Source organism: Mauremys reevesii, linkage group 1 (assembly GCF_016161935.1).
Source record: "Mauremys reevesii isolate NIE-2019 linkage group 1, ASM1616193v1, whole genome shotgun sequence".
NCBI classification, from domain to species: Eukaryota; Metazoa; Chordata; order Testudines; family Geoemydidae; genus Mauremys; species Mauremys reevesii.
Genome location: NC_052623.1, coordinates 118221148 through 118234641, shown reverse-complemented (window position 1 = coordinate 118234641; position 13494 = coordinate 118221148). Strand labels below are relative to the sequence as shown.

Here is a 13494-nt window from a genome sequence, read left to right as displayed (position 1 = left end):
TCAGAGTGCTCAGCATCTTGCAGCATCCTGTTCTTGGACAGGGATCAGGACCTCCATATTATGAGTTTGTGCAGGGGAAGGATATATAAACATTTGAGAAATATCCTGGCATTTGTTGAATAAAGTATTCAGATTTTATTACATAAGATCTAACTTCAGCATCACACCAACTAATCTTGCTCTCAATTGGAGCTTGTCCTCTCTGTTTCCCTTCATGTGTCACTTCTGCCTGTTTGATCAGCAGAATCTGGCTTTGTGCGCTGGGTCAGTCTGAGTTTAGTGGACCTTTCAGCAAACTGCTTCAGAATCTCACTAAGGATCAGGCAGCTAGGTAAAGCGCTTGAGACCAGAAATGCAGTCAACGATTAGGCTTGGAAAAATACGAGGAGAGCACAAACTGAGATCAAACAGCATGTACAGAAACAGGAACTAAATGAACTGGGAACAATTTACAAGTGGTATTTATTAGGAGTGTGCATTTCCTGCAAGCAAACACAGCAGCCTCAAGAGGGAAAGAGCTGCATATAATAGAGATTTTGCAAGCTCCGACTACAGGAAGGAGTGGTGGAAGAGTGCACAGTTGTTGATGCATCTTCTCTGCTCAGTGGTTTAACATCAAGTAGAGAACTTATAAAGCAGTCTATGTGTAACTGCAGTGTGTGAGAAGTTAAAGAAAATCTGCTGTCTTTGGACTGCTCTTCTGTTGAAACCAAAGGCATCAGAAATAAATTAACCAACTCTCCAGGCATACTTCTTGGATATATGAACAAGAGCTGTATCCAGTGATGCATTTCAGTGCACTGCCATGCAGTTTCTTGGATAGAGGCCCAGGCCCAGGCAATTTGTAATGAAGACTCACTGGCGGTATGTGCTATCTCCTCGGAAGGTTATCCCTCAGAGGTGCAACAGTGCACATGTCATGAGCAGCAGCTGTCCTGGCATGCAGGCAATGATATGTGAGTCTCCCCTCCTGTGATCATTACTCCATATGCCATGTGGATGCAGACAATTGAAAAGCAAAGCATGAAGCAGGTTTTGGATTGGTTTGATTTTGGTGTCTGAAGTTAGTTTTATTGTAGAAAATGCTAAGTGCAAAATTGGTTGGAGAATTGTTAACGTTTTGGCTATCTCAGAACCTAACCCTCTCCTCCACCACCACCACCACCCTCCCCCTACAGCTAATTGTGAAGTGTTGAGATTCTAAGATGTTGAAAGGGACAGTACTGTGAACACTCAATGTCATGCTGTTTATGGCATTCTATTATACTGCAAAGCAAAACCGGAGATATGGTAGATATCTAGTTTACACTCTAAATTGAGATGCCATGTTATCATCTGCACATATGCTTTTTTCTTACATCTTCTAAGGCAAATACAGTATATTGTTTCTTGGCAATATCCATAAAGTATTACCAAAGCCAAGCAGTTTGCATATGATGCATTGTCATTTCTCTCAGCTAGTCAAGGTGATGTTCTGGTTGGGCTCGGAAAGCAAATAGGAACAGGTACACAGCAATGGCATCTCAAGGTCCAATCACACCCTGCAGAATTACGTATACTTGAATCATTAGTTAGCTGTATGTTCTGGAATGACAAACTGATCCAAATAAATTCAGCAAGCCCTATGCCAGTTAAATAAGCTTGTTTCTTAAATTGCCCACTCCAAAGAATAAAGAGTGCTATTCTCTCATAGAGGGCAGGGAAACTGTGACTCTATGAAACCACTGGGTTGGTTTGTTTTTTTATAGGAAGGCAATTGAAGAAGGCTCATTGCTTAGTAGAACTGCTGTGCTGTGCAAGCAGCCCATTGTCCACACAGTTTTTTCAATGTCTTGCATGCCTTTCAGTCTTCATGGGTAGACTAACAGTCATCTAGTGTAATCCACTTCTGAATTAGGTGACATTTTCATTCTTGCTGTAACCGTAGTGAAACTTGCTCTAAGGAACCATCTCCGTAAGTATTTTAAGCAACTACTTTAAAGTACCCCCAAGATTTCCAGTACCATCTTCTCCAGCTTTCAGTTAAACCATCCAGGTTAGGCAACTGTTTTTGCTGGTCCCTGGAGGTTGCTTATGATAGTTTCAACTTCATTGCCTTCACTCCCCTGAAATCAAACCTATCTTTTTGTTGTGTAGCTTCCCACCTGCCTCACGGTGGCTTAGCATATGTGGATGATTCATTTATTCTTTGCGTTTGAATTGTTTGATTACTTTTTTCTCTCTCTATAACCTTGTTTTCATTTTCACAAAAACTTATTTAGACTCTAAGATTCTGGGTGAATCGTCTATAACCTTTCTGTTTGTTGGAGATCTAGTTATTATTAGATTGTTTACTTCTAATTCTGAAGTTTAATTATGTTTTTCCTTCTGCCGTTGGTACAGGTGCAGCAATTAGATGGCATTAAGTCTGTCTCAAGTTCATTAAATGGGCTTGTTTTTGCCCTCTGGTATATTTTAGGTGCTGTAAATAAGTCCCCCCCCCCTTTATTTTTCTTTTTCCAGTGGATTAGATTGAAGTTGATGAATCTTTGGTGTTCTACTGCTTTAGTACTACTGAGAAATTTCTTGCATTAGGTATCTCCAGTATCATGGCTTATTAACCAGTTCAGTCCAAACCACCCTCTTCCACTGAGGTTGAAAAAGCCAGATCTGACCAGAGTTAAAAAAAGGTAGATGGTGCACAAACACACGCATGTGCTCACTCTCTTTATTTTAATGTACATTTTGATGTATTTACTTGCATCTTGTAGCTGTTCCCATATAAAGGGAGCTTGCAGAAGTGGTTTAATAGTCAACTCAGATAAATGAACCTCAGCAAGGGGAGGGGGGAGACAGTTCCAAGATTCCCAGGGCAAAACTGGTTATACGAAGTTGTTTGCGAATGTACTGATCTGGTTTCCTTGGCAACAACTGAGATGAAGGTTGAGAACAGCAGTTGCATTAAGGGAGCCAGTTCTGTCTATGACAGCAAGGAAGATACCAGTTAATTCCTAGATTTAGCAAACGAGAGCCCTATTTTGAGAATGTATGTATATAGGAGAGCGAGAGGGTAATCATTCCCCTAGGATTTACAGGAAAACAGTCTATTCCACATGTAGACCTCTTCTGGGCAAAAGGAAGTGTCAGCTGCTTTGCAGCACCATCTCCTCCATCTTTGGACCTGAAAAGAGCTTTCTGAAGATCTCTAGATCCCCATGTGGGGACAGCATGGACCAGGGCGGGGAACCAGGTAGGCTATGTTCAGTGCCTGCGGCAATGAGCTGAGGATCGACAGAGGAGTTAATGCAGTCTCAGACTACATTAACTCTCAGCTGCTTTGCTCTGTGCTACGGTATATGCGGTGCATGTCACTTGCAACTGCTTTTAGTGCATCTTTAAATTTCTAGGAGTCTGGCTAGCTGCAAAGCTGCTGCCATTTTCTGGTGCAGCACATTGCAGAGGAAACATGCATCATGCACTCTCCTGGGGAATCTTATTTTTGTTTCTTTTTATTGTTTCTATTTAGAACTGTGGAATGGAGTCAATGGGCATAAGTAAAAATTACTATAGAGTACTTACTCCTTAGTGGAGTGAAACCAGACTCTGGGGTAACGTTTCAGTGCTGATCATGTGTGGAACTCTCAGTAATAGAAATTAATTATGCAGCGTGAGTAGAGACCATTCACTATGTTCTCTCTTGACATTCAGAACACGTAATGTATTTACTTGATTTAGTGCATGAAGACTGGTTTAGTAGTTAAACCTTGTTACAATGAATACTTCATTTTATAAAATATATGTGAAAGTATGTTTTCTTTTCAACTCTCCTGTACTTAACCACTGTCAAACAGACATGTATTTTGGTCCAGTATTTGCAAGAGGACTGTTCACTGACCACCAGGGCCGGCTCTAGCGTTTTTGCCGCCCCAAGCACCAAAAAAAAAAAAAAAGAAAAAGTCATGATCGGCGGTAGGTCCTTCGCTCTGAGAGGGAGTGACGGCCCCGCCGCCGAATTGCCACCGAACGGCTGGATGTGCCGCCCCCCTCTTCATTGGCTGCCCCAGGCACCTGCTTGCTACGCTGGTGCCTGGGGCCGGCCTGCTGACCACTGCAACATGAATCCATTAAGTATAGAAAGAGGGGCACAAAAGCATCTACAAATATTTGAGCAGTCAATGACCTTGAGGATGGAAAAGGTGATGCATAATTAAGAGTAACAGAATGAAATTAAGAAAAGGAAACTTAGGCTGGATAACCAAAAAAATATTTCTTGGCAGTAAGATCTATCAGGGAAGAAAAAGTTCCAACCATTGAGACATAGAAAATTAGACTGAACAAAGAGCTAGAAAATCAGCTGTGGGTAAGATTCCTGCACTGGCAGATGACATAGGTGTTTTCTGTTTTTCACTTATATTATTGTGGCTGTTGTTTGAAGTCAAGTAAGTTTGACAATTAATGGCAATGAGCCACATTTAGAGGTAAGTAAGTTTAGAGGGGACATTAACTGATGTAACTTACACCTACTTCCAGTAGCCACTAATCTATGCTGAATATGTACCCTTAAAGAGAGTTGGGAGAAAAGGTCCCTTTAACTGCATATTACTTGCAAATTCATGGACAGAATGTCTGAATCATGTCTTTTGAGAGCCAGTTTTGCTGTAAAAAAGAGGCTCCACCTTCACTGTTTCTAGAAGAAATCTACATTTACACCAAACTCCAACATAAGCTGTTGTTTTGCCTGCATTTCTGATGATCAATCTGCAAACTATCTCTTGTTGCAGTGACATTTGTTCAGCGAAAGGAATTTTGACTACTGCGCTAGCCCACTGAGTCTTGATTCACATTTTAGTTTTTCTTATTAATGTAACCTTTCTGCCAGGTGGAGATGGCAGCAACAGGGGCCGGGTTCGATATCTAGGAGTTCCTTTCCATCAATACAACACAGAACCAGCTCGAGCCCCCACCCGTCAGTGCCTCTGAGAGGCAATACTTCCCCACGCACAAGCACAGAGTCTGAATGTAGAAAAGAAACTTTTAATGAAAGGAGGGAAGTCACCCAACATTAATTAGGGAAAATGCCACAAGCAGGATTCATAAACATAAAACTGTGAGCAGGACACTCACCCCAGGACACTCATATCCTAAAGTTAGCCTTTCCTGGGCTGTCCTATGGGCTACAGTGCTGGCTGGAAGCTCTGAAGTGCTGCAGTGCCCTGCCCATCATACCCCTTGCCCCCCACCCCCATCACAACCCCACCATACTCCCTGCACCCAGGCTTGGGAAGAGGTACACAGAAGGCTACCTGTCTCCCACGATGCCTGTGCAGGGGAATCCTTGCACTGCTCCTTGGAAAATGGCGTTTAGGGTCTCTTTGTGGCTCTGTCACTTTTATGTGACATAAAGGGACCAAAGTGTGTGTGCGGGGCGGGGGGGAGGTGGGACAGGGAATCTCACCCTGGATTTTCATCACAAAAACAAGCCATTTTCAGTTGTGGAAAATCAAATGTTGTTTTCTGATTAAATCCACCCAAATATCAATGAAAACTAGTTTTTTTTCTTGCAAAAACTTCCATTTTTGTCAAAAAAGCCATGATTTTTCATCAAAAATAACTTCATTTGGCCATTATGGACAACTTTCTTTTATTGCTCAGAGACTATCTGTAGCCAGGAAAGACATTCCCAGAACACAGGCTGATATGGAGAAATAGTTTCATGTTGTTACAGTGTGTCTGCGTGTGCTTGGTAGGAGGTGTGTGTGAGGGCACGCACATATCTCTGCTTTTCTTTATTCCCTTTTTTTCCTTTCTTGTGCTTCTCTCTCCCCTTCCTTATTCTTTCTTCTCCTGTGGGGTGAGACTACCCCCCTTCACGCTTCATTAGTTTCATTTTCCTTCCTTCCACCTTACTCAATTTTTGTACTTTATTTCCTGCACTGACTTGGTGCTCCCACCTTCCACCTTGCTTTGTCAGCTCCCGACCATGGATACAGGAGGGCCTGGTTCAGGCATCCACCCTCATGCAGGCCTGGGGGCCTCACAAAGGGGATCTTAACAGTATTGAACGTTAAAAAAGGACAATTTAAAATATGAAGACCAAGCAGATTATTCGTGGCTTTTCTAACAATAACTCAAGTGATTAGTGCAGTGGTAGCAGACTGACATTTTTGCTCTCTGTCTTTATAAAGCACTAGTAACTCAAGACTGAAATGTTGAGTTCTGGGAAACAATGTAGATGAGGTAAAATACAGGAAATTCTGGCTGTGGCATTGAAATTAGTCATATTAGTTTTACAAAAGATGAATTAATGAACCTATGGTGATGTGTGTGCCTGTGCAGAGTGTTCCCATACTTTGAAACACTGTTAATGGATTCATTTGATACAATGGACCTGAATGGGGAAGCCATTTCAGTCATTTACTTATGGAGAGCAAATGCTCTTCCCAGACTGTAGCTAAGGGTTTGGAAATTCATTTTTTTTTAGTCATCAAAAGTTTGTCCATCATTTGGAAGGTACACGCAGGCTTATCTAATGTTTAAAGCCTGTTTATGAACTAGCACAGCCATCAAAGCAGAGGGAAGGACCCTGAATAAATATTAACAGAATAATTAGATGGGTACCGCAGTTAGAAGTAAAGCTACCACTGAAAGTCTTTCCAAATCCCCAGGAATCACTTAAACCTAGAGTCACAAAGGTCCTTAGGTGCCTATAAAAATCACAGGAACACCTTGCCATCACAAAGCCTGAGTTAGGCATCTCACTCCCTAGATGCAGCAAAGAATCCTGTGGCACCTTATAGACTAACAGAAGTTTTGCAGCATGAGCTTTCATGTCCACATGGACTCCTCCTGAGGGTCGAAATGACAGTCTGGACCTATACATTGAATGCTTCCGCCGACGTGCACAGGCAGAAATTGTGGAAAAACAACATCGCTTGCCTCACAACCTAAGTCATGCAGAACGCAATGCCATCCACAGCCTCAGAAACCATCCTGACATTATAATCAAAGAGGCTGATAAAGGAGGTGCTGTTGTCATCATGAACAGGTCTGACTACCAAAAGGAGGCCGCCAGACAACTCTCCAATACCAAATTTTACAGGCTACTTCCCTCAGATCCCACTGAGGAATACACTAAGAAACTGCACCATCTACTCAGGACACTCCCTACACTAACACCGGAACAAATCAACGTACCCTTAGAACCCCGACCAGGGTTATTCTATCTACTACCTAAGATCCACAAACCCGGAAATCCTGGACGCCCCATCATCTCTGGCATTGGAACTCTCACTGAAGGACTGTCTGGATATGTGGACTCTCTACTCAGACCCTATGTTACCAGCGCTCCCAGCTATCTCCATGACACCACTGATTTCCTGAGGAAACTACAATGCATTGGTGACCTTCCAGAAAACACCATCCTAGCCACCATGGATGTAGAGGCTCTCTACACAAACATCCCACACACTGATGGAATACAAGCTGTCAGGAACAGTATCCCTGATGATGCCACAGCACAACTGGTTGCTGAGCTCTGTGCCTTTATCCTCACACACAACTATTTAAAATTTAATGACAATATATATCTCCAGATCAGTGGCACCGCTATGGGCACCCGCATGGCCCCACAATATGCCAATATTTTTATGGCCGACCTGGAACAACGCTTCCTCAGCTCCCATCCACTCACGCCCCTTCTCTACCTACGCTACATTGATGACATCTTCATCATCTGGACCCATGGGAAGGAGACTCTGGAAAAATTCCACCATGATTTCAACAGCTTCCACCCCTCCATCAACCTCAGCCTGGACCTATCTACACGGGAGGTCCACTTCCTATACCGAAAACCTACCGACCGCTATGCCTACCTTCATGCCTCCAGCTTCCATCCCGGGCACACCACAAGATCCATTGTCTACAGCCAAGCACTGAGGTACAACCGTATCTGCTCTAACCCCGCAGACAGAGACCAACACCTAGAAAATCTCCACCAAGCATTCTCAAGACTACAGTACCCACACGAGGAAATAAGGAAACAGATCAACAGAGCCAGATGTGTACCCAGAAGCCTCCTACTGCAAGACAAACCCAAGAAAGAAACCAACAGGACTCCACTGGCCATCACATACAGTCCCCAGCTCAAACCCCTCCAACGCATCATCAGGGATCTACAACCCATCCTGGACAATGATCCCACACTTTCACAGGCCTTGGGTGGCAGGCCAGTCCTCGCCCACAGACAACCTGACAACCTGAAGCATATTCTCACCAACAACTGCACACCGCACCATAGTAACTCTAGCTCAGGAACCAACCCATGCAACAAATCTCGATGCCAACTCTGCCCACATATCTACACTAGCAACACCATCACAGGACCTAACCAGATCAGCCACACCATCACCGGTTCATTCACCTGCACGTCCACCAATGTAATATATGCCATCATATGCCAGCAATGCCCCTCTGCTATGTACATCGGCCAAACTGGACAGTCTCTAAGGAAAAGGATAAATGGACACAAATCAGATATTAGGAATGGCAATATACAAAAACCTGTAGGAGAACACTTCAACCTCCCTGGCCACACAATAGCAGATCTTAAGGTGGCCATCCTGCAGCAAAAAAACTTTAGGACCAGACTTCAAAGAGAAACTGCTGAGCTCCAGTTCATCTGCAAATTTGACACCATCAGCTCAGGATTAAACAAAGACTGTGAATGGCTTGCCAATTACAGAACCAGTTTCTCCTCCCTTGGTTTTCACACCTCAGCTGCTAGAACAGGGCCCCATCCTCCCTGATTGATCTAACCTTGTTATCTCTAGCTTGCTTCTTGCTTGCTTATATATACACCTGCCCCTGGAAATTTCCACTGCTTGCATCTGATGAAGTGGGTATTCACCCATGATAGCTCATGCTGCAAAACGTCTGTTAGTCTATAAGGTGCCACAGGATTCTTTGCTGCTTCTACAGAACCAGACTAACACGGCTACCTCTCTGATACTTGACTCCCTAGATGGTGAAGGGGCAATTCACAAAAGCCAGCACACTAGGCAGCATGCCACTGTGAGGGGTGTGTGCTAAGCCCCACCCCTGTCAGGGAGACAGGTGCAGAAGTCTGAAGCTTTACAGCTGAGACGGGTGCCTAAAGTGAATTGTTGCACACAGCAGGAGGAGAGGGAAGACCTCCCTTGTAACTTTTAGTCCTATGCTCAGGGTACTCAGCTGCTGTTTCCTTCACAGAGAGATGCTGAATGCAGGTTTATTTGAACAAGTGGAACTTTATTAAACCCTCCAGACAGCTCTAACCTAATTGCTTCCAGCCTAACTCCCTGCATTGCTATTGTCCAGTCAATAATAGTACCTCCAGGAGACAGGGGACCTCTGATTGCAGTTCTACTGGTAAAGATACACCTGGTTCAAGTCCCCTCTTTCAGAATTTGAACTGGGATCTGCCACAGCACAGCTGAGTGCCCTTCCCTGTGAACTGTGGGCTAGTCTGTTGTGGGTGGCCTCAATTTCTCCTGTTGAAGCTGTTCTACTGGGGATAAATAAAATGTTATCACAGAAGGGGAACTCAATCATGGCTCTTCCACATCCCAGGTGAGTGCAGTAACCATTAGGCAACAGGTATTGGGGTATCCGTGTTAGTCTGTATCCACAAAAATAACGAGGAATCCGGTGGCACCTTAAAGACTAACAGATTTATTTGGGCATAAGCTTTTGTGGGTAAAAAACCCACTTCTTCAGATGCATGGAGTGAAAGTTACAGATGCAGGCATTATATAATGACACATGAAGAGAGGGGCTCACTAGGCAACAGTCAGTCTTGTGTGTGCACTCAGCCAGTGACTCTTATTTATCCACAGTGGAACAACTTCAACAGGAGAGATTGAAAGAGCCTCACAGCTGAGAGATGGCAAATCCCTGTTTAAATCCTCTCTCCTCCTCACAAGTAGGCAGAACCTGAAGCAAGGTCTCTTCCAATGTGAGTAACCACTGGACTAAAAGTTAGGGGTGGGCTCTCTTTCTCCCTCCCCGCACCATTTTGTGTAAGCGCCTATAGAACCTGAATCACTAGGTGAATTTGAGCACACTTACCAGCTAAGGCCTCACAAGCAAGCTTGGTAGAGGAACGCCTGTCGTCCCCCAGTTCATGTACCACTCTAGGGCTCAGGCATCTGGACACTGAGCATGGAGTTGAAGTGAGCATGTGCAGATGTGGAAACATAGGTGCCTAGGGAACTTCTAGTGCAACAATTTAGGTGCCAAGAGAGCTTAGGCACCTACAAAGTCTGGAGGCTGCTGAGCGGGGGGATTTTGAATCATAGTCAGGCCTGATTTGGGGATTTAGGCTCGTAACTTGTATTTCTCAAAATATAGCCAAGTGATCTTGACTGCACTTGTGGTTCGATATTAAAAATGTTCAAGATCCCAAATAACCAAGCTGCAGTCACGTATTGTCTAAAGACATGCAGTTCACTTTTCACAGGGGTGCTCCCATATCATGCATGTGAGACTACATAGATACAGTAACCTCTTTACAAGTTAGAGAGCATTCTGTGTCACCAGAGACTAAATTTAACCAACCAGCTTTTTGTTTTGTTCTTCTGGCACCATGGTGTATCTTTCCTTTGCTGTTTTGGGTACTGTATTCCAAACCAATTTTCCATGCAGATACCGCCATACTTGTACCAGGACAAATGACAACTGTATGTTGCCTTTAACAGGTTTCCTGTTTTCCAGTGCCAAAGCTGGCATTAGCTTTGCAAAGTGTTGTGGGGTACTTGGCATAGGTGAACAGAATTACAGGAAGAACGTGATATATGTCAGGTAGCCTAACTACACAGCATTCATATTTAATATCATGTAGACAGTATTAGTTGTGTATAACACTTATTAATGTGGTGCATGTGTGTATGTATAATGTGTTGGTAAATAGAAGCCAGTTAGGGGCTTAAGTCCTTTTGTGAATCTAGCCCAGTGTAGCATTGCTATTAGCAGAATAGGGTTGCGTGCTGTTTTACACGAGTACATAAACAGGTAAAAGGCACCCAGCTATGAAGGGCAGGGAAGGCATAATTGTGGGATGAGATAGGGAATAAGAAGAAAATCTAGGGGAGAGCACTTTCCTCTCCTTTGTAATCAGGTGTCTTCTGGACATTTCAGGGGATTATTTTAATTGTTTCCATTTTTCATTTATTTTCTCCCTAAGCACTTATATGATGCTCAGTACCACAGAATGACTATGTGGCCTCTCTAGAATTTCTAATCCTACCAACCCTCAGACACTGGAGTAGGCAGGGGAGTTTAGTAGTTGAATATTAACCCACACGGTGCTTTCAGTAAGGATTTGAAGACGTACACTAGACCTTCTATTTGATAAACAGACACAGTGGAGCTGACCACAGAAACTTTGAAATAAGACCTGCCAAGTGAAAACCTGAAAAATCATTCGAACATCCAGAAACTTCAGTCATTTGTTTTCTCTGTCCAGGTAATGTGAGGGTCTAAGCATATCTAATACATAAAACTGATCTTGTATCTAATGGTGGTCTTAATAGAAAATGTAAACCTTTTATTGAACACTGGAAGCATGTGCTATTAGGACATCTGACTATCTTTACATATAAAGATTAAAGGAATGTAATCATCATCATTGTATGTATCCCAGGGTTATTGAACAGATGCAGAGAATGACTTGTGATTCACCTTCCTATTTTCTCTAGGTCAGAGATTCACCAAGCAAATGTACTTGAAGATGGATTCAACTCCAACTCCAATAAACCCTGAAGTTACTTGCTCTTTGCTAAATATTAGCTTTTGTTCAGCCCTCCTGATATCTGAAAAATATTTCCTCAAAGACAGACCTCTATTTTAACCATTGATCTACCACAGCCATCTGCAAATATCTGTCCATGGCCTTTTTCTTGCAGGCAAGATGAAATAATGGCAACAATCAAAGAGTTAACAGGAAGACTTTTTGGCTCTTCCTTCTCCTACTTCAGGTTTGTCAGTGATGGCATGCAACGACACTCCCATAGACAGTGATGTTGCTCTCAATGAGAGTACCCCATCCATAAGCTCCAGTTACACAGCTCTGCCTGCCCCACTCAGGATATTGTTGGTAATAATAATGGTATTCATGATTGCTGTTGGATTTTTTGGTAATGCCATTGTCTGCCTCATTGTCTACCAAAAGCCAGCCATGCGTTCAGCCATCAACCTGCTGCTAGCAACTTTGGCCTTTTCTGACATCATGCTGTCTTTGTTCTGCATGCCTTTTACCGCAGTTACAATTATTACAGTGAACTGGAACTTCGGGGCTCACTTCTGTCGGATATCAGCTATGCTCTATTGGTTATTTGTCTTGGAAGGAGTCTCTATACTCTTGATCATTAGCGTGGACCGTTTCTTAATTATCGTTCAGCGGCAAGACAAGCTGAACCCTTACCGTGCCAAAGTCATCATCGCCATGTCCTGGGCACTGTCCTTCTGCATTTCCTTTCCTTCAGTGATTGGATGGACATTTGTGGAAGTACCAGCCCGGGCTCCCCAATGTGTTCTGGGGTACACTGAATTTCCTGCTGACAGAGCATATGTCGTGATGCTAGTTGTGGCAATTTTCTTCATCCCTTTCAGTGTCATGCTGTATTCTTACCTTTGCATTCTAAATACCGTGCGGCGCAATGCCCTTAGGATCCACAACCATGCTGAGAGCCTTTGCTTGAGCCAGGTGAGCAAACTAGGCCTCATGGGACTACAGAAGCCTCAGCAGATGAATGTGGACATGAGCTTCAAAACCAGAGCCTTCACTACAATTCTCATTCTGTTCATTGGCTTTTCCCTCTGCTGGCTTCCACACACCGTCTTCAGCTTGCTCTCTGTGTTTAGCAGACAGTTCTACTACAGCCCTTCTTTCTACATCACCAGCACCTACATTCTGTGGCTGAGTTACCTCAAGTCAGTGTTTAACCCTGTCGTCTACTGTTGGAGAATCAAGAAATTCCGTGAGGCCTGCATGGAATTCATGCCTAAAACATTCAAGGTCCTCCCTAAAGTGCCTGGACGAACAAAGAGGAGAATACAGCCAAGTACAATATACATCTGTAGTGAGACCCAGTCGGCTGTTTAGGAAGAAGCTGTGGGCCAGTGAGGGAAAAGTTATGAAAGGATTGGTTAAAGTAGGGAATAGTTCATTTCTACTATTTACTTTCTACAGTTGTCACTAATCTTTAAAAGGATGCTGTGCTCCATTGTTCCGTGTGTTAAGATTGTATTTCTAACTTCCCCCAGGCTTACAAATAACTCATTACTACTGCTTGAATTAAAACCACTTGGTGCAATAATGTTGCAATACTTGGTGCCATGTAAAAATATCACTTGTGACCAAAAATATAGTCCTTCTAATAACAATACATTGGTAACAGCTGAAAGCCTATATCCTCCTTTTAAAAAAAATATAACTATTGTTTTCATCACACAGCTCAAGTGGAAAAAAAATACAAGAAG

At 43.3% G+C, this 13494-nt stretch overlaps 1 protein-coding gene across 1 annotated transcript; it reads left to right on the top strand.

The window, feature by feature from the left end:
- Positions 1–11805: 11805 nt before the first annotated feature.
- Positions 11806–13164, top strand: GPR45 (G protein-coupled receptor 45). Its single transcript, XM_039514503.1, has one exon. The coding sequence runs from the start codon at positions 12002–12004 to the stop codon at positions 13115–13117; it is 1116 nt and encodes a 371-aa protein (XP_039370437.1). The 5' UTR covers positions 11806–12001; the 3' UTR covers positions 13118–13164.
- The last annotated feature ends 330 nt before the right edge of the window (positions 13165–13494 follow it).